This window comes from Oreochromis aureus, linkage group 3, assembly GCF_013358895.1.
Source record: "Oreochromis aureus strain Israel breed Guangdong linkage group 3, ZZ_aureus, whole genome shotgun sequence".
Taxonomy (NCBI): Eukaryota; Metazoa; Chordata; class Actinopteri; order Cichliformes; family Cichlidae; genus Oreochromis; species Oreochromis aureus.
In genome coordinates this window covers 46,881,821-46,909,404 of record NC_052944.1, presented here as the reverse complement: position 1 = coordinate 46,909,404, position 27,584 = coordinate 46,881,821, and the positions used below count along the sequence as shown (strand labels likewise).

The window sequence follows — 27,584 nt, the reverse complement described above, 5'->3', positions numbered from 1 at the left end:
CAAGGCTAAAGAAACTGTGGGTGCCACGTATGCCAATCATCTCTCACTACGCTGTCAGGCTAAGCTGAGAGCCCTGGTCGGGTGTATGTATACAGGTTCACAGGTGACTATCATTAATGAGAACTGGAGGAAGTCCTGCTTTCCACATATCCAACTGAGAAGCACACGTGAACTCCTAGTTGAGGATGAGGCTCTGGTGGGCAAAACAGCGAACCAAACACCCATACCCTTTGCAGTTTGGGTTGAGCTCAAATTTAGGCTGGGGTCAACTAGAGATCCGCAGCCAGAGTTAGTTGTCCCTGTGCTTGACTCAAAAGAGCCAGGAGTAGCAGAGCCACCTATCATTGGCTATAATGTGATTGAGCATTTTGTAAAGGATGGAATGGAGGAGCATCCAGTCGTTACACCTGCTGTGGTAAAGGAAGCCTTCTTGATTGATTGTAAAAAAGCAGAAGTGCTAATCAACATCATGCAACGCTGCCACAAAAATGATGAGGAGGGTGTGGTGAAAGTTGGGAGACAAAAGATAGTGATTCTAGCGGGACAAAGCAGGGAGGTTAAGTGCAGTGTGAGGACAGGTCCCCTCCCCCTGAAACAAGAGGTTCTTTTTGAACCAGAGGACATTTCAAAACTACCAGAGGGGGTTAACCTGAATGAAACTACCATTGGCCTGCAGAGGGGAACCCGGTCCAGGATGGTTATTCTGATCACGAATGGCAGCAATCATGACATCACCCTCCTCCCTCATGTAGTGTTGGGACGACTACAGCAAGTGAAGGCTATTTACCCAGTAGACGTAAGACCAGTAAGTGCTGAAAACATGGGCAAGTTGACGTGTGCTAGTGAAAACACAGGGTGCACCCCAGTGCCCCAGAACAGCACAAAGGGGAGTATAAGGAGGTGGGCAGTTGCAGCCAAGATTTATGGGACCCACCTGTGTCAGTTGATCACCTGACCCCAGATCAGCAGGAGCAGGTGAGAAAGGTCCTACGTGAAGAGTGTGCTGCATTTTCAAAAGATGAGAGCGATGTGGGATGCATCCCCTCCCTGAAGTTAAAGATCAGATTGAATGACACAACCCCAGTATGCCGCACATACATCTCAGTCCCCAAGCCACTCCACAAGGAGGTGAAGGAGTATTTGGAGGACCTGTTGAACAGAGGATGGATTCAGAAATCCCGATCCCCCTACTCATCACCCATCGTCTGCGTGTGCAAGAAGGATGGAAGTTTGCGTCTCTGCGTTGATCACCGGAAGTTCCAGCGCAGTTATGGAAGAGTGCCTTGCAGGCTTGAGGGATGAAATATCTCAGCCATATCTGGATGACAATTTGGTCAAGCAGGTCATTTGAGGACCACCTGCGTGATCTGAGGGAGGTCCTGCGCCGCTATCAAGCGCTATCAAGCTATCAAGCGGTGAAGCTGACCCCAAAAAAGTGTGAAGTGTTCAAGGACAAGGTGAAATTCCTGGGAAAGATTGTATCCAAAGATGGCTACTGCATGCATCCTGCTGAATTGGCACCAGTGCAAGGACTAAAAAACCACAAACCTTTTTGACCAGGACATGTCCTTCAATGCACATATTAAACAAATATGTAAGACTGCTTTCTTCCATTTGCGCAACATCTCTAAAATTAGAAATATCCTGTCTCAGAGTGACGCTGAAAAACTAGTTCATGCATTTATTACTTCCAGGCTGGACTACTGTAATTCATTATTATCAGGATGTCCTAAAAACTCAGTGAAAAGCCTTCAGCTGATCCAAAATGCTGCAGCAAGGGTACTGACAGGGACTAGAAAGAGAGAGCATATTTCTCCTGTATTGGCTTCCCTTCACTGGCTTCCTGTTAAATCCAGAATTGAATTCAAAATCCTGCTCCTCACATACAAGGTCTTAAATAATCAGGCCCCATCTTATCTTAATGACCTTGTAGTACCATATCACCCTATTAGACCACTTCGCTCTCGCACTGCAGGCTTACTTGTTGTTCCTAGAGTATTTAAAAGTAGAATGGGAGGCAGAGCCTTTAGTTTTCAGGCCCCTCTTCTGTGGAACCAGCTTCCAGTTTGGATTCGGGAGACAGAAACTATCTCTACTTTTAAGATTAGGCCTAAAACTTTCCTCTTTGGTAAAGCATATAGTTAGGGCTGGACCAGGTGACCCTGAATCCTCCCTTAGTTATGCTACAATAGACGTAGGCTGCCGGGGATTCCCATGATGCATTGAGTTTTTCCTTTCCAGTCACCTTTCTCACTCACTATGTGTTAATAGACCTCTCTGCATCGAGTCATATCTGTTATTAATCTCTGTCTCTCTTCCACAGCATGTCTTTATCCTGTTTTCCTTCTTTCACCCCAACGGTCGCAGCAGATGGCCCCGCCTCCCTGAGCCTGGTTCTGCCGGAGGTTTCTTCCTGTTAAAGGGAGTTTTTCCTTCCCACTGTCGCCAAAGTGCTTGCTCATAGGGGGTCATATGATTGTTGGGTTTTTCTCTGTATTTATTATTGTGCTATCTACTGTACAATATAAAGCGCCTTGAGGCGACTTTTGTTGTGATTTGGCGCTATATAAATAAAATTGAATTGAATTGAATTTAACCTGAGACTGTGGGAGACCTAAGGAAAATGCTAGGTTTCCTGTCATACTCCCGCCCCTACATTCCAAACTTCTTACGCACTGCCAAGCCACTATACCAGCTGCTATCGACCACAAAGATTCAAGTGATTACTGACAGAAGATCAACGGTAATCAGGCACAAAGGACAACAGAAAAAATCACCAGTGAGTGATTCCAGGAAGGCTGGGTACTCTGAACTTACTACACATTTTGGTGTGTAAGTGCAAAAACAGACAAGACTCATTATCCCACTTTAAGGCACAGGGAAGCAAACTTCTTGTCCACCAGTAAAAACCCCAGTGTACAGGCAGCAAGCTGAGGAGATACTAGGATACCCACTGCTTCTAACCAAGGGCACCTCTAGGCTGAAACAGAGTCCATTGCCTCTCCAGCAGACTGGTTCTAGTTCTAGTCCAGCCCAATTAGATGAAGAAGTTTTCTCAACCTCATGCTCTACCTCAAGTTACTTCCCTATCAGAGGGGTGACATTCCACTTCCAAATAGGTGTTGCTTCCTAAATTCAGAAACTTACAATCAGGATTTGTTTTCCTGTTTTCTGTAACTGAACTGTTTCAAAGCAGTACTGAACATGCAAACACAATTCAATTTGTCCATAACTCTGTCAATAAAGATATGAATGCTGCCAAACTACCGAATGTATGACTAAGACTGATAACCACTCCCTTCTCTCCACACACATTCACCATCGGCACTTTCAGTTCAGGCATTAGTCTAATCTCTACAGTTCAAAGTACAAACACTGCAGCTGCTACAGAAAGGAGAAATGGCGCACAGAGAAAATGAGCTGAATTCAGAGACATTCTCTTGTTCTATCTGTTTGGATCTACTGAAGGATCCGGTGGCTACAGCCTGTGGACACAGCTACTGCATGAACTGTATTAAAAGTTTCTGGGATGAAGAGGACAGTAAGGGAATCCACAGCTGCCCTCAGTGCAGGAAGACTTTCACACCGAGGCCTGTCCTGGAGAAAAACACCATGTTAGCAGCTTTAGTGGAGCAGCTGACGAAGACTAGATTCCAAGCTGCTCCAGCTGATCACTGCTATGCTGGACCTGAAGATGTGGCCTGTGATGTCTGCACTGGGAGGAAGCTGAAAGCCATCAAGTCCTGTTTATCTTGTCCAGCCTCTTACTGTGAGAAACACCTCCAACCTCACTATGATGCAGCTCCATTAAAGAAACACAAGCTGGTGGCCCCCTCCAAGAAGCTCCAGGAGAACATCTGCTCTTGTCATGATGAGGTGATGAAGATTTTCTGTCGTACTGATCAGCAGAGTATCTGTTATCTCTGCACAATGGATGAACATAAAGGCCATGAAACAGTCCCAGCTGCAGCAGAAAGGACTGAGAAGCAGAAGGAGCTCGAGGTGAGACGACTAAACATCCAGCAGAGAATCCAGGAGCGAGAGAAAGATGTGAAGCTGCTTCAACAGGAGGTGGAGGCCATCAATGGCTCTGCTGATCAGCTGATGCAGGAAATCACTGAACTGAAGAGGAAAGATGTTGAGCTGGAGCAGCTCTTACGCAAAGAGGACCACAACCAGTTTCTACACAACTACCCCTCACCAAGAGATGTATGGACAAACATCTCACTGACAGTCACTGAAGAGGATGTTTTACTGTCACCACCAGAGCCAAAGACCAGAGTTGGATTCTTAAAATATTCATGTGAAATCACACTGGATCCAAACACAACAAATAAATATCTGTTATTATCTGAGGAGAACAGAAAAGTAACAGTAATGAAAGAAAAACAGTCTTATTCTGGTCATCCAGACAGATTTACTTTTTATCGGCAGGTCCTGAGTAGAGAGAGTCTGACTGGACGTTGTTACTGGGAGGTGGAGTGGAGAGGGAGAGGAATTCGTGTAGCGGCTGCATATAAGAAGATCAAAAGAGCAGGGAGGTTTTATGAATGTGGTTTTGGGTGGAATGACAAATCTTGGGCATTACGGAGTGACACAAACAGTAATCAATTTTGGCACAACAGCATTCACACTGACGTCTCAGGTCCTCGGTCCTCCAGAGTAGGAGTGTACCTGGATCACAGAGCAGGTATTCTGTCTTTCTACAGCATCTCTGAAACCATGACTCTCCTCCACAGAGTCCAGACCACATTCACTCAGCCGCTCTATGCTGGAATTCGCCTTTATTCCTTTGATGGAGACACTGCAGAGTTGATTAAAGTCAAATAGAGAAGACAGGTTGATGTTGATCCCTGACCATTATATGTACTTGTGTAGTTTCTAAATGAGGCTTTACATTTTAGAAGCTGAGAAGTTCAGTGGTCCATTGATGTGTGAAAATAATATTGCACTGATTCAAACTGTACTTACATTTATATACCTTACATCAATATAAATCTGAATTTGTTCTTATGGCTGATAATCATGTGAGTTTAAATTATACTACTCTTCATATTCAGCATGTTTGAAATCTTTCATCAGTCTGGTTACTGGTTTTATTCTGTAGTTGCTGTAGTGGGTTGTCAAATGCAACAATATATTGGAGCTGCAGTGATTCATCAGTTAGTTGTCATGGTCTGCGTGCAGGCAGGCAGGAAAGAGACCCAATATGCTGGCTCATGGAGGCGGAAACTTAAATTCAAAGAACCTCAGCTTTATTGCTGGCAAAAATCAAAACAGAAACCAAACTGGAAAACTAGAAAACAGAACTTGGAACAGAGCACACAGGCTAGCGTGAGGGACGACGTGACACCGAACTGGAACACACACAGACACTAATTACAGGTGTCTCAGTTTATGCTCTTCAAGTGGAGGTAGGAGAAATGCCACCTTGAATTCAGCAGCTCTCAGCAAATTATTGGATTAGATTAAAGTGGCATGATGAAAGCCATCGTACAAAGAAAGTCTTGGAGGCTTGAAGAGCTCAGCACAGCAAATTAAAAAAAAGAAAAAAAAAGAAAAAGGAAATGGATTGTTGCCCCTGTGTGCAAATCGAGTTTGGAAGTTTCAAAATGCATGTGTTCACATGGAGCTTCTGAAGCGCAGATGTTTTCAAACACTGCTCCAAAGCGTGGTTCAAAATGCCCAGGTCATGTAACCATGACTAAACAAGGTTTAGGTGCAATTCACCCCAGTTTCAGCAGCTGGCGTACCTGCTGGTACTAGGCAGTGTGAGACTCAGAGAGTTACACTTTCTTTTAAACAGAGAGATTTGAGCTGCGACTTGTAACTAGTGAATTGATGTTTTTAAAACTACCGCTTCTATGTATTGCTAATGCAAGTGTAAAAGAAAGCAATATCCTCTCTCTCATTATTATTGTTGCTGTGGATTGTGAAGACCAATATAGACTATCCAATTACATAAACACCAGAATCCAAAATGTAATCAAATAAATATTATATAGATATATAAACAATATATAGACGTCTTATTAGAATGATTATGGCCACACAGATAAGAGAAAGTGAGATAAAGAGACTGGTAGGTGAACTCCATTCACTCATATTCGCAGAGAGAGAGAGAAATACTGTACTATAAACTCATTAAAATATCTCAATAAAAACTGTCTGTGCTTTCAGGGAGAAAAAAACAGGTCAGCTCTGACTCTCTCTGGGCTCTAGATTTTTTCTACCTTCTAATCTGTTAATCACATACTCTGAACTATAAAGATTAGTTATTGTATAGAAAAATGGTGTTATAAACACGTTAGAAAAACACATCCATTAAATGCAGGCGACCTATTTCATAAGATGTTTCATGGCAAAATCCACAGCAGTATACAGTTCTGGAAGGTTTTTTCATGCTTCAGACGTTGCTCAGCAGAGAATGATTTAAATGGCATATCCTTGTAGCACCTGTGAGGAGAGCGTCAGTGAGATGTCACAATTGAAAATTAATGTAAGAATTCCCAGAGGTGTAATCTCTTAAATATGGAAGCAGCATATCAGAGTGCTTTCAAATGCCTTTTTTTCACACAAGTTTTTCTTTTTCTTTCATTTCTGATGTTTTATAGAAGTGTAAAAATTGATGTTTTGACTGTTTGGATAAACTTGCCTCAGTCTGTATTATATTTTATTTTTCCATCACTATCATGAGACGTTTGTTGTTTGAAAGAAGTTGGACTTATTTTTTAACGACTGATGAAAATTTGTAGGTGGGAGAGGTTTTGAAATGGATCACACCAATAAAAAGTGTTTGATAACAAATGGTCTAAATCAGGGGTCTTAAACTTAAATGAGCTGTAGGTCACTGCTGGCGCTGTCATCTCATTGGAGGGCCACTTTAGTGTTCAAGTAGTACAAAAAACAAACAAACAAACAGCAAGAAAACACCCACAAATATTTCCAAAAATGTAGTGTTTTGTTTGTTTTTTAAACATTTCAAATATTGTATAACAAGACAAAACTGCAAAAGTGAACCCAATTTTTTCTCTCACTCTTAACTGAAACTTTTCATTGAACTACCAAATAAACACATTGGTACTGTCTTTCTGGACAGACACATGGCAGGACTTCTGCTATAATTTTGTTCATTTTTAACAATGCAGACATAAGTGCACACATTAGTTTTTGATTGCGAGTGAAAATTGTTTTCTTTACAAATAACTGTCTCACTGAACTAACACAGCCAATCCCCTCTCTCTGCTCATATTGTCTTAATATTAAATAATTTTTGGATCTATAAGATCTATAAAAACTTATTTTGAAATTGTACTCAACAACAAACAAATACTCCCTAACAAAAAAGTAACTTCAAGGGCCAAATTGCAATATATTTCCTCACATCAATATACAGGCCGCAAGTAGGGGTGACATGGGCCACGAGTGGCCCCCGGGCCGTGAATTTGAGACCCCTGGTCTAAATGTACAGTTGTGATAAAAAGCTTACATCCACTCATCATCATGGGCATGAATGACATTGTAGTTTACAGGATATCTGTACAGGTTTTTAAAATCTAAAAATATTCTAACTGCATCCTTTTTCTGATCTATAGCGTTTGTAAATCCTTCGATCGATTTAATTAATGCCAATGATGCTGAACTGTTTGATCTGAAACTACTGACTCTTAGAGAGTAATTTATGTCTTTGTCATCAATTATTGAACAAATTTTTGAGATTTCTGGAGAACTGTGGAAGTTGAGAAACAGGCCTATAATTTGTGAAGTGGTGGCTATCCTCAGTTTTATGCAGCAGCAGAACTTTAACTATTTTCATTTAGTTTGGAACTACCGTCCTGAATAATCTCAAAATGTATATTAGTGGTTCTGAAATCCCTTCACTGATCTTCTTGACAGTTTTCATAACAGTAGATGATTTGTATCTACACTTATTTACAAAATTAATGCTTTCGTTTTCCTTCACTCTTGTAAAGAACATTGAGTTAGGATTTCTTCTACCACTCGGGTGCACTAACCTACTAATTTACGTCTACTAATCAAAATGTTGGTAGTTTGATCCCTCGCTTCTCCAGTCTGCATACAAAATATTCTTGATACTAGCCCCAAGTTGTGAATGTTTGATAGAAATTAATAAAGCAGAGGAAAAAAATGCTTGTGTGAATGAGGCATGTTGTATAAAGGTCACAACTTAACCTTAAAAAACTGCAAGGCTGACTTTGAGTGCTCAGGCAGAGTAGAAAAGAGCTTCATAAGAAGCAGTCTGTTTACCCTCTATCAATCAGGTTTTCATTACAATCTACAGATGCCAATTTAACTCAATTTTTCTGCCAAATTTGGATTATTCTGTTTATTTAATTCTTTATCTTCAATATTTCTTTGGCATATCTTTATACATACCTGTATAATATTTGTCAAGTTATTTTTCCTGCCTCTTAAGTGATTTGTTTTATGAATTCTTTTATCTGTTTTTCTTTCTGCATGCATTCTCTAAACCCTTGTGATCCATGGTTTGTCTGAATATTTTTGCTTTCTGACGTATTGTGTTATTGGATGTTTTTTTTTAATCATACAATGGCATGAATATTGTTAAAAAATGTGTTCCATTACCAGTATCAATTTCTTTGCATACATTTTCCCTGCTGATTTTATAGGTCATTTTTAAACGAATTCATGGTTTCTTGTTGTTTCATGTTTCATTGCCCTGAGCTGTGTCTAGCAGGCAGAGCGTCTCCACACTCCACAAATCTGATGATTCTGTTTTGGTTTATCTGCATCATGTTTCTGCAAGTTTAATGTCCTTTACACGGTTTCATCTGTTTCTTTTCAGTGGCTGCTCATTCAGTCAGAGTGGGTGAACAGCTTCCTCACCTACTGCAAATCTGATGTCCTACAATTAAACTGTATCTTAAAAAAACACTGCTGTACTGAATATAGCTCTTTTCTTTGTCTCAGTAACAAGGCTAGATATTTGCACCTGTTGAATCAAGTCGTTTCATTTTCAGGACTCAAATAATCCCACCATGTCATATTTAAAAATGGAGCAGCAGTTATTAACCTGTATTACTGCACATCTGCAGAAAAACTCCAAAGTTTGGTGCTGTAAAACTTATTTTATTCGGTTTATGGTCATAACACATTTGATTCTCTGTTATCAGCTTTCAACAGTGGAAAGCTTGTTGACCGTTAAGACAGTAAATGGTCATGAAACTTATACAAAACTGTCTTGTTGCATTTTTGCATATACTTTATGTTATGTATACTGTAGAGTTAAGAGACTAGACATAAAACACAAGTTATCATTAGAGACAGAAAACTAAGATATGATATGACTTGTGAAAACTGATCAAATTAAAAGGAAATGGCTGCCACTATCCAAAGAGCTTTGAGCTTTGAGTGTCCTTCAAAAAGCTTGGAGAACCTTTCCTGATGAATACATAAAGAAATTTGAAGAAAACTTCCTTAAGTGATTTCAGGCTTGTTGGAGATCATGGCCATACCAAATATTGAGATTCACACTCATTACAATTGTATAAACTCTGTTTTTGCCTTATATTCTATGTTTCCATGAATGTCTGTGTCACGGCGGGGTGCGCCGATAAGTTTAGTCTACAGGACCCAGAAGCAGACACTGAAAGGCGGAGTTGCTGGCTGAACAGAAGACGATTCTTTATTTGGATGTTGGCACATAAAAAAACATGAAGCTATGAAAACTAAGAAAACTGTGAACACTCAGAAAACTAAAGGACTAAGAAACTCAGTGAAAATACTATGACAAACCTATGAACACTGAGTAAACTATGACGAAACACTATGGGGACACAAACAGATGACCTGACAACGAAACATGAGCTGTATCCCAATTCAGGGTCTGCAGCCTTAAAGGCCGCATTTTAAGGCCAATTACGTCACAGCGACGCGCCGAAGGCTGTCCCAATTCGAAGGCTGCTCAAAATGCGGCCCTCAAATGCGTCCTTCATTTCCCTGAATTTTAAGGACGTGGCGGTGTAGACTTCGTGGCCCAACATATCCCACGTGGCCCATATGGATAATTTTGCCGCAGACAGCAGAAGCGGAGCGGCCGAAGAGTAAACTGTTTAAAGTAAGTACTGAATATTATGTCACTTATTTATGTGCAAATGTTTAATAATGAGGAACATTAAAACATTACTGTTGGCCACATGTCGGCAAAGTTATGTGACATTAGTGATGTTTGTACTTTCAGTGTTTACTTGGTTTTAAAGCCTCCACTTCTAAATATATATACATATATATATAGTTGACCTTAATCTTACAGAGAATGTGATGATTTAATGGATAATTAAAGTCAGTCATATATCCACAAACACAACAAGCTGAAAGTCAGTGATGCTGCTCGGTTTGCAGTCCTGAATATGACGGCACAAGCAGGATTCACTGCACTGTTAATGTTAGCTATGTTATATTGCTGCCTCTGTTCGGTGGTGACGAGCCAAACGGACTTTAACGTGTGTTTGAACGAGCTGACGGTTCACTCGTTAAGCTGAAAGAAAGATGCTTTAATCACAGGAGTCACACATGTGTCCACTGTACCATCTGGAACTCTTCTTGTTTAGCACTCGTAATAACACAAACACTAAATCCTCCTTCTCTTGTGCTGTTTTGTAGCAGTGTATACACCTGAGACTGTCACCTGTCTGTCTGTCCTGCACTCTCTCTCTGTTTCTTTCTCTCTGATTGTGGAATAAAAGTATGAACATGTATTTATAAGTTACACTTGTGTTTGAATCCTGCAGCTTATCACACATTTGATTTCCATGTGTGACGACTGCAAGTGTCCAGAGTGAGGACAGACTGAGGGACCCACTGCTGCACATCATCTGTGAGGCTTTGCACCCCTGATGATCCACCAGGACAAACTCAGCAGTGTGTGAGGAAGAGGAGGAGGAAGAGCCAGCAGCAGCTGACAGGTGGAGAGAATAGACAGACTGTTCCCTGTTTGTGAAGGACTGCTAGAAAAGTTTAAAATAACTAATTGTCTGTCCTGAATCAGTCTTATTAGGTAATGTTCAAATAATTTTAGCATTCCACTGTTTTCAGTGTGGGAGAAAGTACTCAGGGCCTTCAAGTTACACACTATGAAAGGCAGCAACAAGTTTAATATTCAGAAACCTGAAGTATGTATCAGCAGCAGAATGGACCTAAAAATAAATGTTTGTTTCAGTTCTATGAAGCTTTGAGTATTTTGGATTAGTAGCACTGCTGTGTTTGTTGCATCATATTGCTGTAATTGTTTATATGCTTTATATAGTCTGAGGTAAGTTGATTTATAGTGTTACATCATATTCTATAAGGATGTTATGTGTTTGTGTACTTTCTGCCCAGTTTGACCCATTTAGCAGAAGTCAGCCTGTTTAAGGCTCTGATATCTATTCTGTATGACTTAAAGCAGTTATGACATGGTCTGATTTTCTCACCCAATAAAGGGATATTTAATATATCAGTCTGATCTTCATTCTATCAGACACAGTTATCACAGCTCGTACATTTTCTTTTTACACATATATGTAAGCATTGAGCCAAATTTAGTAATGCCAACATATTGAAAGAACAATATTTGTCTCTTATATATAATACATCTGTATATACACTGTCAGAGATACTTGTCTTTGAGTGAAGATTTAAGGTGATAGGAAATATAAATAACTGCTACTTGAATCTTTACTGAAGCTCAGTATTTGACACAGAGTTCACTCACATGAATTTCACTCACGTGCTGTACCAGTGTACCTGCACATGTGATGTGACAATAAAAGTGATTTGATTTGAGAGTTCAAACTCACTGCTGTAATAACTAATAATGATTGATATACTAACTATAATATTGGCCATATCATATTTACACTGACTTTAGTCTCATGAACAACATTAACTAATTGTTATTTACTAGCTAATATTAAATGACTGTTCAGTACAGATATGAAGGCCAACAATCATGTTTTACAGTCCTGTGGTCTCAGCCTCAGATACTTATTAAATCACACAAAGCTCGTGTAGAAACAAACAAACAAATGAACAAAATATGTTCTCCTTCATTTCTGTCAACCACACGTTTCCAGCTATCATGGTTGCTAGGCAACCTGGGCAGCGCGACGGAGGCTAGACCGTCCCATTTCACAAGCCTCGCACTTCCGGCCTTAGTGGTCTTTGAGTACGCGGCCCTTGAGGACCGGTGAGGCTGCGTACTTTAAGGCTGCAGACCCTGAATTGGGATACAGCCATGGAAAACAGAGGACTTAAATACACACGAGGTGATCAGGGGAAGTCGAGACACATGAGGAAACAGCTGACAACAATGAGCATAACAATGCACAGGAAATGTAAACTCAAACACAATGACATGAAAACTGGACTTTCAAAGTAAACAGGAAAACATGATGAGGCAGACCAAACAACATGAACTTGACACATGAGACATGAAACACAAAGGGCAGGTGGGACCAAAGCCCAGGGAAAGGGGAAATGAGGGGATCCAATAACAGAACTAAGGCTAAACCACTTTAGCCTTATGGGAGCTAGATGAGCTAAACCCAAACGATAAATGGCAAAACATGAAGCCTCAAGTTCTAACTAATAATACAAAACAAGAACTTAACATTTCCCCATAAATAAACAATATATCATGAACTCAAAATGCTGGGTCACAGACCCAGCCCATGACAGTTGCTCATGTTTCAATAAATTGCTCTACATGTTTCCTGTGTCCTTGCAAAATATAAAGAAATTATTTGTGACTATAGACAAGCACAGAACCATAACTGGGTAATAAGTTGTAGCAGGATGTTGCCACTTGCCTTTATGAGGAAGTTACTTTGACACATTCCTACAGCATTGTTTATGAGCACAGACTCTTGAAGTGGAGCTCTGTGATGGGAGGAGCAGGATAATGCTCTTTACCGTGCTGTCAAGGAACATAACCGAGTTTATCATGCTGACTTCAGACTTTCAGAAGTTGCTGCTGCTAAGATTTGCTGCTAATGTAATATCTGTAAGGAAAACCACAGGACACCATCAGAAATGTCACAGAGCCTGTACCTCAACCGGACAGCATGAGGTGTAAATGCTCTTTCTGATTGGCTGCCAAAGGGAACACGTTTGCCGGTTGGTTTCAAAGCCTGCCACCGATTGATATGATGATGAAACATCCAACTATGTGAAGGAAGCCTGCAACTGGTTATATGTGTGAGGCCATAATGATAATGATAATAATAACAGCCATTCTTTAGCTGATATGCTCATACTCTTTTACAGTCTGTAGTGTGTAATTGGATTTTATGACTAGTTGTTAAGTTAAAAATTTTACTGCTAACCAAATACAGTATTTGAGAGCCCACATTAAATACTCTACAGGTTAGTATCAGTGTACAGACAAACTTGACTTGGACAAGTTAGAGCTCCACATAAAACACAAGTTAGCATCACAGACTGGAAAAATATCACATATGATTTTATTGCAAATAATGCAGAGATTAAGCCTTAATTTAAGGATTATTTTTGTTAAGTGGTTAGGAATTACAGGTGTTTTTATACACAGTCCTTCATTTTTAGAGGTTCAGAAATCATTGGGTTGACAAAATTTTAAATATGAGGCTTGTCTTTAATACTTGGATGACTTAACTTTGAGCAAACAAAGTAAGCAGAGAGGCTGAAAATAACACAAAGAGAAAAATGAGCTGCGGGAGACACCTGGTGGACAAACACAGACATGACAGGAAGAAAGACTAAAGTGCAGAGGGGAGACAAACAGCTGGAAATACTTGTTGGAAAGGATTGTCATGCTTCAGACAAACACACAGCACACACTCTAACAGTCCTTTATTTGCACTGAAAGAGACACGTGAAGAGACCAAATCACACAATAATGAAGTGAACACATTTATAGCCAGTGTTCAAGATGATGGATAGAAATGAAAATCATGGAGCATTTTCCATATTTTATTTTATTTATTTATTTATTTATTTTACAAATGTTGAATTCGTTTGATTGAAATTTAGTTAGATTAAATGTGTCTGTCTACCAACAGTTTATTTCTTTGTTGTTGTTGTTGTTGTTGTTATTATTATTATCATTATTATTATTATTGAGTAAATTCAAAATATGTTTTAAAATCAGGAAAACTCACTTCTTTGCTGCATAGTCAACTGTGTCAGAAAAGTCATTCTCATCACTCTTCATGCCGAAGAATAAAACCTTGCACCACTTTTTAAGGACATCACAACAATTTAAGAGACATCAGAATGTTTTGGCCTAATGTAGAGTAAATATTTTTCAGAAACAAAAAATAATTGTGAAAGATGTTTTTAGGCAAGGCAAGGCAAGACAAGTTTATTTATATAGCACAATTCAACAACAAGGTGATTCAAAGTGCTTTACAGAGACATTAAAAACAAAAACAAATAAAAAGCATGATTTAAATTGGATTAAAACAAGCAAACAAGCAAACAAACAAACAAACAAACAAAACAGTATATAAAATCAAATATCAAAACAGTAGATAAAATCAAAACAGTAGATAAAATCAGTAGTTAAAGTCTGTTAGTGATGGTAAATTCGATTCATTTTACTGAATCGAGTTTGAATGAGTCACTCACCCAAATGAATCGGGTTTTTTGAGTCATTTCAGTCACTGAGCCAGTTGTCCAGAGAGTGCAAAAAATGTACATTTTCACTCAAACTTAATTTGTTTCTCTTTTCATGTATATCCTACTGCTAAGATGAGTGATTGAAAAAAAACCTATTTTTATAGAGCAAAAAGATTAAGACTTCTAAAGGGAACATTTATTTTATTTATTTTCATTTTATTTTATTAGTACTTTCCTCAAATGTGTCAAATATGTATTTTCTCATCTAAATGTCTACTGAGCCAGGGGGCGGTAATGTGCCTTAACATTGGTTGCCAACCAAGAAGAAGAAGAAGAAGAAGAAGCTGTGCGTCAGGAGGGAGGGCCACCAACAAAAAGGCTCTCAAAACAATATATATATGTGAATTTTTGCGTGTATTCATATAATTATTACCTTTTTCTTTTTACCCCTGGTTTTGTGTGTTCATGTTCTGTTCTTTTGTATACTTCATCTGTTCGTATGTTGTATACTCATTGTTTGTTAAATAAAGTTCTTTAAAAAAAAAAAAAAAAAAAGAGCCAGGAGGGAGGGGGTGAGTGAGTGCTGAGTGATTCGTTTATGCTACGATGCAGCACAGGAAGGGAGGGGCTGCGTAACTTAAGTGTGCTGTTAGCATGCTAGCAGAGCGATGCTACTGTGAATTGAGGAGCTATTGCCTTGATGTGAGCTTTCTACTCAGGGTTTTTTCTTCCTGTTCAGAGCAGAAATGTTTATGTTAAGAAACTGGCTGTTGTTTTTTTCCCTACAATTTTAATTATAAGCTAGATATATTTCTACTAATGAAATTAGTTTGCTAACTGATTCTCGAGTATTGAGCAATTCGTTCATGATTCGTACATCACTACAGTCTGTTTCCTCACCTCAGTTCACTGGCCAGATGTTTGGTCTCCATAAATACACTTAGCTTAAAGAGTGAACTGTCTGCTCGGAGTTTCCTAAAACGTTTAAGTATGTTTGGCTTCACACCAACAAACAGACCCAGCTTTGGTAAAAACAAACAAACAAACTAAACTAATTAACCAAAGTTTGTATGACCCAAGCTGTGTTAAGTGGCGATGTCACTAGCGTCATGTAAATCAGCCAAAGGTTAGCTAAATTTAACTTTTTTAAGATTATTCATTATTCTAACATTTGTTGTGAATGTTTTAGTGAAATGAAACCCTGTACTTACTTTTAAAAGTTTATTTCTGGACCAGTTCGCTTCGACCATTTAAAAAAAAAAAAACAATGTCTTCAACGCTGTCACATGAACTGCATCGCCGTGGTGACGATATTTGTTTGCCGTTTTCACGGACGCCTCGTGTGTCTGAATATCACCAGGTAAACACAAGACAGTTTCCAATATTTTATTGGTCAAGAGCAACAAGACAGACAGACTGTGTTAAAATTAACCTCACAAATGTCACATATGAAATATTCGGTGTTTATTTCCTGGTTTGTCGGTAGCGGCTCCTGAAAAGCAAGTCTACCACACATCTGTGTGACCATCACCAGTTAATCAGTAACACCAGTTAGTCTGTAACACCGGCAATATTTATTCCCTTGGTTTGTTGCTGTGTGTGAATGCCAGAAGGTGAGTTCTGATTACATTATGTTATGTAGGTTAAATGCTCTTGGGTGTATTTGTTCACTTGAGTGTATGCAAATGCTGTTTTTGCAAATGCACTATTCAAGCTACTAAGCTGTTGTGTTGTGACAACGCCCGTCTCTGCGATTCTTTTGGTCCTGGTAGAGATCACGCTGAGATGTTTCCATGTTTTACACAATCCTTTTATTACCCATTATTCTTACAGATGCATCTGGAGATCAGCACACTGCATCCTATGCAGTCCTATGCTAAAGGCTGATCTGCAGAACTCCACACAATAGTTACAGTTAAAACCTCTGGTCTCCTCCCCCCTACAGTAAACACCCCCACAATGGAAATACACTAGTAGAGTGGCCAAGGATGCTGACCCCCATCTCCTTTTAAGGTAGTGTCTGTTTGCCCTTTGTCTGCCCCTCACCCTCTTGTAACTCTTGGTTTATAAAAAAAAATAGGTGGGAGAAATGTCCTGCAAAGAACTACTTTTTACTTTTTTGACTTTGACTTACATTTCAAAGCCTATACTTAATTACTTTTACTTGAGTAAAAAAGTTGAACCAGTACTTCAACTTTTACTGTAGTAAAAGTTTTTTAACACTATCTGTACTTCTACTTAAGTACAGAATGTCTAGACTTTTGCCACCTTTGACTGGTTCTCACATACCTGTATTTAGCCACGTTCCTGTTAAAAATGATTGTAGAAGTTGTGATCAACTCGACTGTAACAACAGAAAAATACTTTTAAAGAAGGAGTCGGGGTTTCTTTTTATTATTCCTGTCAAACACTTATCACATTTTTGTGGAGCTGAATGTGTTTGAAAACACGTTAATTTCTTTACTGACTCATATGCCAACTACTACACCTGCTGCACCCCTGAGGGAGAGAAACAATTGAAATGAACATAAACAAGCATCACGTCAGTGGCTGCCTTAACTGTATGTTTAGGATCATTATCCTCCCGCATTGACTAAAACTGAAGCACTGTTTGTTAACTTCGGTGAGAACTCTGACATTTCTAAAGTGAAGTTTATTTATATAGAAGAAAGTGTTAATAAGCTTAAAAGGTGGAGTGAGCACTAAATAAAGGGTTAAACACACAGTATCGCTCTCAAGCTGCTCCTCTTCCTGGGGTGAAGCACAGCCTGATAACCCTCCCTCTTCTTCCTGCTCTTAAACACAGCACCTCCTCTCTGTCCACGTGTTTCCTCGTTCCCTCCCCCTCAGAGCTGCACTTTGAAAATGGGTGTAACCAACATGTGGTGACGTGTAAGAGCTCACACAGGCTCCATTCACTGCAGAAACACATGTTGTTGAGATCAGAGCTCAGACTAGTTTCCGTTATAAGGAAGAGAAACTCACACAGTCACTGACACTGAGAGGAGAAATGGCGCAGAAAGGAGTTCAGCTGGACCAAGAAGCCTTCTCTTGTTCCATCTGTTTGGATCTACTGAAGGATCCAGTGACTATTCCCTGTGGACACAGTTACTGCATGAACTGTATTAAAGCACACTTTGATGAAGAGGACAGGAAGGGAATCCACAGCTGCCCTCAGTGCAGGAAGACTTTCACACCGAGGCCTGTCCTGGAGAAAAGCATCATGTTAGCTGAGTTGGTGGAGGAGCTGAAGAAGACTGGACTCCAAGCTGCTCCAGCTGATCACTGCTATGCTGGACCTGAAGATGTGGCCTGTGATGTCTGCACTGGGAGGAAACTGAAAGCCATCAAGTCCTGTTTAGTCTGTGTGATCTCGTACTGTGAGAAACACCTCCAACCTCACTATGATGCAGCTCCATTAAAGAAACACAAGCTGGTGGCCCCCTCCAAGAAGCTCCAGGAGAACATCTGCTCTCGTCATGATGAGGTGATGAAGATTTTCTGTCGTACTGATCAGCAGAGTATCTGTTATCTCTGCACAATGGATGAACATAAAGGCCATGAAACAGTCCCAGCTGCAGCAGAAAGGACTGAGAAGCAGAAGGAGCTCGAGGTGAGACGACTAAACATCCAGCAGAGAATCCAGGAGCGAGAGAAAGATGTGAAGCTGCTTCAACAGGAGGTGGAGGCCATCAATGGCTCTGCTGATAAAGCAGTGGAGGACAGTGAGAAGATGTTCACTGAGCTGATCCGTCTCATCCAGAAAAGAAGCTCTGATGTGAAGCAGCAGGTCAGATCCCAGCAGGAAACTGAAGTGAGTCGAGTCAAAGAGCTTCAGGAGAAGCTGGAGCAGGAGATCGCTGAGCTGAAGAGGAAAGACGGCGAGCTGGAGCAGCTCTCACACACAGAGGATCACAACCAGTTTCTACACAACTACCCCTCACTGTCAGCACTCAGTGAGTCTACACACTCATCCAGCATCAATATTCGTCCTCTGAGGTACTTTGAGGATGTGACAGCAGCTGTGTCAGAGACCAGAGATAAACTACAGGACATTCTGAGAGAGGAATGGACAAACATCTCACTGACAGTCACTGAAGTGGATGTTTTACTGTCACCACCAGAGCCAAAGACCAGAGCTGGATTCTTAAAATATTCACGTGAAATCACACTGGATCCAAACACAGCATACACACATCTGTTATTATCTGAGGGGAACAGAAAAACAACATTTATGAACCAACAACAATTTTATTTTGATCATCCAGACAGATTCACTGGATGTTATCAGGTTTTGAGTAGAGAGAGTCTGACTGAATGTTGTTACTGGGAGGTGGAGTGGAGAGGAAGAGGAGTTTGTGTAGCAGTTGCATACAAGAATATCAGCAGAAAAACTGGCCTAAATGAATGTTTTCTTGGATACAATGACAAATCTTGGGCATTACGTTGTGACACAAGCAGTTATAAATTTTGGCACAACAAAGTCCAAACTGTCCTCTCAGGTCCTCGGTCCTCCAGAGTAGGAGTGTACCTGGATCACAGAGCAGGTATTCTGTCTTTCTACAGCGTCTCTGAAACCATGACTCTCCTCCACAGAGTCCAGACCACATTCACTCAGCCGCTCTATGCTGGAATTCGGTTTTGTCACTCTGATGGAGACACTGTAGAGTTGATTAAAGTCAAATAGAGAAGACAGGTTCATGTTGATCCCTGACCATTATATGTACTTGTGTAGTTTCTAAATGAGGCTTTACATTTTAGAAGCTGAGAAGTTCAGTGGTCCATTGATGTGTGAAAATAATATTGCACTGATTCAAACTGTACTTACATTTATATACCTTACATCAATATAAATCTGAATTTGTTCTTATGGCTGATAATCATGGCACAACCTCAATTCCAATGAAGTTGAGACATTGTGTAAATAAAAACAGAATACAATGATTTTCAAATCCAAAAGCCAGCATCTGTGACGGTATGGGGGTGTGTTAGTGCCCATTGCATGGGTAACTTGCATATCGATGAAGGCACTATTCATGCTGAAAGGTACATACAGGTTTTGGAGCAACATATGTTGCCACATCTTTTTCATCTCAATTCAGAACCAAGAAATTTAAGGTCATCCATCCTTTATGTCTTTAAGGCATTCCTGCAGTTAATTAATTGTTTTTTGCCATCTAGTGCTGTGGATAGATAAAGATGGGTTACATCTGCATAGCAATGAAAATATATGACATGCCTCCGAATCATACTGCGTAAAGGAAACTTGTATAATGTAAACAAAGTATATTTAAACTTTTTAAATATAAAAGCAAATAATACGGACCTGTATATTGTGGAGAATAGACATGTTTATTTGCCCTAAGCTGAGTCCTTTAAATAGTTCAATCTGACTGAATGTGCAGCCGCTGTACAGAGACAGAGTGGGTGCAGTTTGAACAGTTTCTGTTTTAAAAGTTGGAATGTTTGGCTATACATGGAAATATTTATTGTGCACTCACACAATTTTGACTCTTTCTGTGTGGAAATAGTAGCTTTTGATTTCGTGGTTTTGAAATGAGGGAAGATACAAAAGTAAAATGTGCAGCAAACATGACAGAATTATACAATGGAATGACCATAAAAATCCCCAATCTGACCTTGACCATAAAATTGACAAATGGACTTTAACAATGCATTTCTGTGCTCAGCAAGTCACGATGAACCTGAAAACTGATTACTAACACAAGAGATGTGCCTTCACCCTGCTAAAAGGGATGGAGTGGATGTTAAGGTAGCTCAGCTCAGATTGTCCACATGTTTTGTATTCTGCTATGTTTTCAGGCTGATTAAAACCTAAATAATAAAGTGCATTGTGTCATTAATAATGGTAATCTGTATCAGAATTTCAGAAATGTGTCTGTCCTGCACCTGGTGAAATCTGTCATCAAATCAGAACATTAACAGTGTATTAAACACATATTATTGTGTATCATGTCATCAGGAATGTTTTTGACAAGAATTATAAGACACTAGTGATTTTAATGTATTTTAATGTATGTAATGTATTTTAATGTATGTAATGTATGTCTGTAACACATTTCATTTTTTTCCACAAGAGTAAACATGTGATTTATGTCTATTTCATTTTTCTTTTTTTTACCTTGTAATTAGTTCCCACAGTGAATTCATCATGTAAATCTCTAATAAAGTGGGAACAATGAACAGCTTGTCACACAGTTTGTTATCCTTGTATACAGTCTCTGCTGCTGTGTGCTGTGCTGCACTCACTCAGAGATAAGAGTATATGTACAGTTATCCCACTGACACAGAGAGGAGAAAAATATTTGGCTTCATTTAGAAAATTTGAGCTACAGATTAAAACAACAATAAATATGGAAATGAATCATATTCAAGCACCTAATTTGAACTTTTTCTCCCCACATACATATATGGAACAGTAAGGACATCCATTATAATGTTTTATTATCATACAAAGAATTTGTGGACAAATTCAAAATATCCATAAGAATCAGCTGTAGTTTTTGATGCTGTAGCAAAAAGTGTCCTCATATATACACTACCAGCCAAAAGTTGTCGACTCATTAAAGTAGCCACCTTTAGCAGACATAACAGCTGAACACACTGTGGAACCATCCTTTCACCTTCTTCACGGTGTACAAAGATTCTGCGTGATTAACCGAAGATTTCAATACCATCTTCCAGTCTTCAGTAGTCCACTGGCAGTATTTCATGACCCAGGATCAACCTCCATTGCTGCAGAAAATCTTTAAATTGATAACCCATTTTATGCTCACTGAAAAGGACATTTTTGTATTATTTGGAAATGTACATTATTTTTCAGTTTTGAGTAACCTCACTGTATTTATTCTCTTAAACAGCAGCTAAAGACTCATTTATTTAGACTGGTTTTTAACTAGAGTTGTACTGTATGAGCAGTTGTACTGTGTTATATACATCTGTTTTATATTATTGTGAAGCATACTGTGGTTCTTGTGAAGAGTTTGAAATAAATAAAGTTATAATTATTGTTATTATTATTATTATCATTATAATAACCTTACCTTTTTTTAACCTCTGGCAGTTCATCACTTACATTTGTACCTTTTCAATCTTTTCATTGGACTTTAACATTTGACATGAAACTTTAATTGCAATAAATAACTGGAATAATTGGTGTGTTCCAAAACTTTTGAACGGTAGTGAGTACCATTCATTATGTTATTGTCTCTCCTGCTCATTCCTTATTTAATGATATACAGCAGAAGAATTCATGGATGACCTGTGATCAATACCGTAACACGCTGAGCAAGCGTTTTTCAACATGCGCAATGTCAACAAACCACAGCAGAGCAAAGGAGCAGGGGGAGGGTCGACGAGAGTTTGGCGTGAAGTTTATCCCACTGGACTGTGACTGGACAGGAGACAGCAGAGGGAAGTGAAGTACCAGGAAGTGAAATAAGAGCAGAAGTTGATGGCGGGAGAGAGGACAAAGGCTACGATAGAGCTGAATGAAAATCAAACATTAGGTGATGACGGAAAAATAAATAATAAATAAATAAATAAGCCAGCGTGAAATTAAGTCTGTAATGTGGAGGAAACGGACAGTGAGCGCAGTGTAACCGTGACAACGAGACACGAGGACGGAGTTAAAGTGATCATAAAATCGTCTCCAGACGGTCGTCGTTGGGTGAGTGGAACCAGATTCAGCTACAGCAGCGATAAATAAGCCTGCAGGGAGATTAAGAGTGCTGAAATACTGAGAAACGGATCTCCGATGAGTGTTTGTAGGGATGTGGTTCAGCAAGGTAAAGACACACGACTCCATAACATGCTGCCTGATCCATAAGATACCCCATGTATGGCTTTTTGTGAAACGTGGTTAATTGTTTGGTTTCTTTGTTTGTGTGCTTGTTTGTTGCACAGCCATTTCTCCCGTGCCGCTGTTATGCAGATTTACAGATTTACATGCCCTGTCGCAGGGCAAGGGAAACGCTTTTACCTGTTTAGATTTTTGGGAAGGATATTTTTCCCATAATTTTTATTGATGGTTGCTCATAGGTAGAACAGAGCCATGGAGAGAGTATTATACAAAAACATAAAAAGAACTAGGCACAGGTGGAAGGTCTTAATAGCTTTTTAGTGTTGTGTTCGGTTTCCTTTTGAAACATTTTGAACAAAGATTTAAATTGACTAAATTTTGCTTTGTGGATGTGGTAGTTACCTAGGATTATTAATAGGTTTCAACTTAATTCTCTCCGGTTGTTAATTTTGTCATTGTGAAAACTAAACAATACATTATTTCAGCACAAAGAAAAGTTAGAGTCAATATTTTCAATAATGAGTCGCGCTAGATCATTCCAGAAGGTGCAGGAGTAGGGACACTACCAAAACACATGCATCAAGGTCTCTGGATGAATTTCATAGAATGAGCAGTGCAAACGTATCTTTCTTAAAAAAGTTAGAAGAATTGATTGACAGGGTAACATTTATTTATGTTTTTAAGAGAGACTTGCCTTGTGGAAGTGTCCACATCCTTCCTCAAATGATGTGGACAGTAAGAGATAAGGACAAAAGTCACTCTTTCGAGGATGCCAATGTTCATATTTTGGACAGAGAGGACAGATGGTTTGAAAGAGGAGTAAAAGAATTCATTTATGTCCACTGTGAGCGACCATCTTTGAACAGAGGCGGTGGCTTACGACACCAACTGTCTGCCATCTATAATCCAGTTTTGAGATCCCTTCCCAGATGCTTTAACGCCCACTCACATCCTGGGCCATCTGACCTCAGGAAATCACATGATAGGGTGGGGCCAGGTTTCACAATGAGCTCACCCGAAACCCTGGCTGATTGTGACCCACACCCGTTTTCACACCTTGGCTCATGTGATAAGGTAGAGGATCATCAGGGGGTCCATTCTCCCTCTCGGGGGGAAACTCCTGCAGGGCTTAAATCTGGGTCTCTTCACCATTTGACCCTGAAACTGAAGAAGCTTCTCGGATGAGAGGTGAAACGTTCTTAAGCAACTTAAAGAAGTCAAGACGCTTTTCTTTCTAAGCTCCTTAGACTATCATTAAGAATCATATCGTTAGCTTCATAGCATAATTGCCTAAGTCACTTTGACCAGACAATGACTTAGGCACTTATGCTATGAAGCTAACGATATGTAGAATATTTGGCAGGAATATTAAGACACAGCTGACACAGGAATATGTCTACACAGTATCTAAAAGTGTGTAGGTTTAAACATAATGCAGGGCAGGAACTGGAGCAAGGATTAACTCATACACTGCCTGGAAAACCTCCCCATAGGTCTCAGCTTCTATGGTAATGCACCAGAAACTGTTGAACATGCACTGATCATCTCTAGCAGGTATGAGGGAGAAAGAAGAGAATGGTAGCCTTTTTCCACTAGTATCTACTTGAACTGACTTACTTCTTAAGGGTTGTCCATTAGTTGGTAATACCTGGTACCAGGTACTTTTTAGTACCTACCTACTCGGCCGAGGTTCCAAGAAATTTGAGGTGATCCAAAATTCGACACACCTATTGGCCAGTCAGTGACTTGATTCAAGTTGTGAGAGCTTCTCCTTTACAAAAATAAAACAGATATTTCTGAAACCCGGCAATGAGGGGAAATGGCTACAAAAAAACTGTGATCCCTGAGTCTGACAAAACAAAACAAAACAAAAAAAAAAGCGCGCACACACACACACACTCACACTGAGCAGCATGTATAGCAGGGGTCTCAAAGTTACATCAGCTGTGGGCCACTGTCATCTCATGTGAGGGCCACTTTAGTGAACAAAAACAAACAAGCAAACACCCACTAATATTTCTGAAAATGAAATGTAGTGTTTTGTTTGTTTTTTAACATTTCAAATATTGTATACCTAGACAAAACTTCAAATGTGAAAACAATTTTTTTCCCTCACTCTTAACTAATTGAAGCCTTTTATTGAACTATCAAATAAACAAATTGGTCCTCTTTTTCGGGCCAGACACGTGGCAGCACTTCTGCTATCATTTTGTTCGTATCTAACAAAATAAAAATGCAGGCGTAAGTAGGGCTGGGCCATATCATACCATTCACGGTAATACCGGTATAATGTTTGGCAACGATAAGAAAATTAAATATCGCGATAGAATATGGGTAAAACGCGCATGCGCAGTGCCTTTGTTTTCATACGCACATGGCGGCAACGGAGAATGAGAAGGGCGAAAGCGGATCATTGAATGAAACGGATGAACCAGAATTGGTTTGTAAAAATGCTGCAACTTCAGTAGTGTTGAACTGGTTTAGCTTTCGTCCATCAGCTACATAACAAAGCACTATTTTTGGTAGAGCATGCTAGCGGACCATCATTATTATCGTGTTTTTGGGAAAATACGGCACACTTAAAATAAATCCTTTGATTTTTCTGAAAATCGACAGTGTCTCTTATAATCCCGTGTGCCTTACGTATGAATTCTGGTTGTGTTTACTGACCTCGAAATGATTTTATGTGGTACACGGCGCTTGAAAATCTGTCAAATGTTTTAGTATTATGTTTAGTGCTTCAACATAATATTACCGTATTGTGTGTATAACCTCTTTTTAAGTTTTGTGGATATTATACATGGTTATGCTGAGGATATGTTGGCCCATTTCCACTGTAAATGCCTTTTGGTTAAACTGTCAGCAAGGAATTTGCACTGTTACATTTTTATATAACTTTAATGCATATAAAAAAACAGCTGCTTGTTTAAGTGAAAATACATTGATGGGGTTTTTTTTGCACTAATAAAGTTGTGGAGTTGTAAAGTATTTTGTCTAGTGTCAATTATATCGTCAGTTATATTAAATTTTCAAATGTATATCGTGATATACTTCAAGGGCCAAATTGCATTATATTTGTTCACGTCAATATATGGGCCGCAAGTAGGGTTGACCCAGGCTGCAAGTGGCCCCCGGGCCGTGAGTTTGAGACCCCTGATGTATACCATCCCTTGAAGTCTTTCATTATTTGTGGCACTTATATCACATATAAATGGCAGCACAGGACTTTTGGCTGTCCAAGTACAACAGTCAAATGTGACACTGGGGAATTCGTTAAGGATGGAAACAAAGTTTACAGTCTGTTATTTCAGTTTCTCCAAATTATAGAATTATTGGAAAGAATATAGTTTATAATTTTTTCCCTGCTATTCTCCTGTCCACCCTCCAGTCCAGTAGGTGACAGTAATGCATCTATAAGCTGGTTTGCCAACTGCCATCAAGCCAAGAAGAAGTGAGGACAGGGAGGAGCAAAGAGTGACTGTGTTAAAGGAGCGCACATAGCTACTGTTTGATAAAGTGGACTAAACTTAGAGGAGATACACAAACTAAAGTATTGATCCCTCCAAGTTAGTGTGGATCTGATACCAATACCAACGTCTGAATCGCCTCTATTGATGCTTGTATCGATCCGTCCAGCCTGAGTTGAAGCAGCAATGAGTTCAGTTCAGTATCTGAGAGAGTTCATCAAGGAGAGACTAACTGCTGTTTGTGCAGAAATCTTCTCAGAGGTTCAAAAAACCATCGTCCAGTATGAGGAGGAGATCAACCGTCAGCTCAGACTGCTGGATATCAGCCGGAAACCCGACAGAAACTCACACATCATAGGTATGGACATGTTTTTAACTCTGTATGATTGAATGTGTGTTCTTTTATTGCAGAGGTTCCCAAAGTGTGGGGCCCGCCCCCCCTAGCCATTGTAGGGGGGGCGCGGTATGAAAAGAAAAAAAAAAAAAGAGCGCTTGGACACTGTGGACAGGTTTTTGACGGGGCTCCCACATAAACGCAAAGCAGGAGATGAAGCATCACCAAATATGTTTCCAAACCAACTTCCTTCCAAGCCAAAAACAGGAAAATATGGTGAAGCATATCTTCCCTTTGGCTTCACCTGCACAAGTGCCAAGGTAGGTCTCCCCTGCAAAATTGGTTTTCCCCGCGTCGGGAGCACGCGCTGGGCTCTCCAAATCACGGACAAACAGGATCCCACATTCTTGATTTTTAGTTCACAAACACTTCTTGTAATAACTAACTACTCCTGACATTTTGGACATGTTAGCTCTTTATGCAGTAAAGTTACAGTGGGATACAAATAATATCAGGCTGATCCTGCCGTAATTTGTTCCCCCCGGTTCAAATCACGGACAAACAGTATCCCACAGCTGTTTATGTGTTTAAACCCATTTTGCACAGAGAGACATTTTTTGAAAAATGTATTGATAGCAATGTTGAATATTATTACACAGGAAAAAAACAACTACACGTAAAATAATCACACCGTGACGCCTCTGCCTTTCTAAATGGAGGGACAGTAACTGCGTGTGTGTATGTAAGCGTGTAAAACCTTTAGATAGTCAGATTAACAGCAACAGTATTTTGTCTCTATCTGCCATTCTGCAATTCATCTCATGTAAACAATAACGTGGCGCACAGCGTGACGTGAAAAAAGGCACATACCTTTGACGTTGCGTGACGAACTCTGTATCCCTCGTCCACACGTAAACGCAAAAAAGGAGTTTTAAATAATCTCCGTTTTCGGTGAATCATAACACCGTTTACGTGTTGACGAAAAGCCCAAATGCATAGAAACAGCTGCGTTTTCAAAAATACCCGTGTTGGTGTGGACGTAGCATTTTTCTACGAACATTTTTCTTGTAAAAAAGGGGGGCCTGGCAAAAAAAGTTTGGGAACCACTGTTTTATTGTCACTTTCTTGTGTCTTTGTTCCTCAAGACCTCCCACAACAACATGTCTGTGAGGAAGAGGAGGGTCTGGATGAGCAGCAGGTCTGTGACCAGGAGAGGAACTCCAGTCTGGACCAGGAGGACCCAGAGCCTCCACAGATTACAGAGGAACAGGAGGAACTCTGCAGCAGTCAGGAGGGAGAGCAGCCTTTACTGAAGCACAAGGCTCAAGGCATTACCATCTGG

The 27,584-nt window shown here is 39.7% G+C and overlaps 1 protein-coding gene across 1 annotated transcript; it reads left to right on the top strand.

Moving 5' to 3' along the window:
* Positions 1 to 15,325: 15,325 nt before the first annotated feature.
* LOC120439415 (tripartite motif-containing protein 16-like) lies at positions 15,326 to 20,808 on the top strand. Its single transcript, XM_039610372.1, has 2 exons — positions 15,326 to 16,632; positions 17,426 to 20,808. Exon 2 carries the CDS (start codon positions 17,630 to 17,632, stop codon positions 19,304 to 19,306), a length of 1,677 nt encoding a protein of 558 aa, XP_039466306.1. The 5' UTR covers positions 15,326 to 16,632; positions 17,426 to 17,629; the 3' UTR covers positions 19,307 to 20,808.
* Positions 20,809 to 27,584: the final 6,776 nt, after the last annotated feature.

What these genes read in the sequence shown, in the direction of transcription:
- LOC120439415 (XM_039610372.1), top strand. Translation starts at nt 17,630, where the DNA reads ATGGCGCAGAAAGGAGTTCAGCTGGACCAAGAAGCCTTCTCTTGTTCC.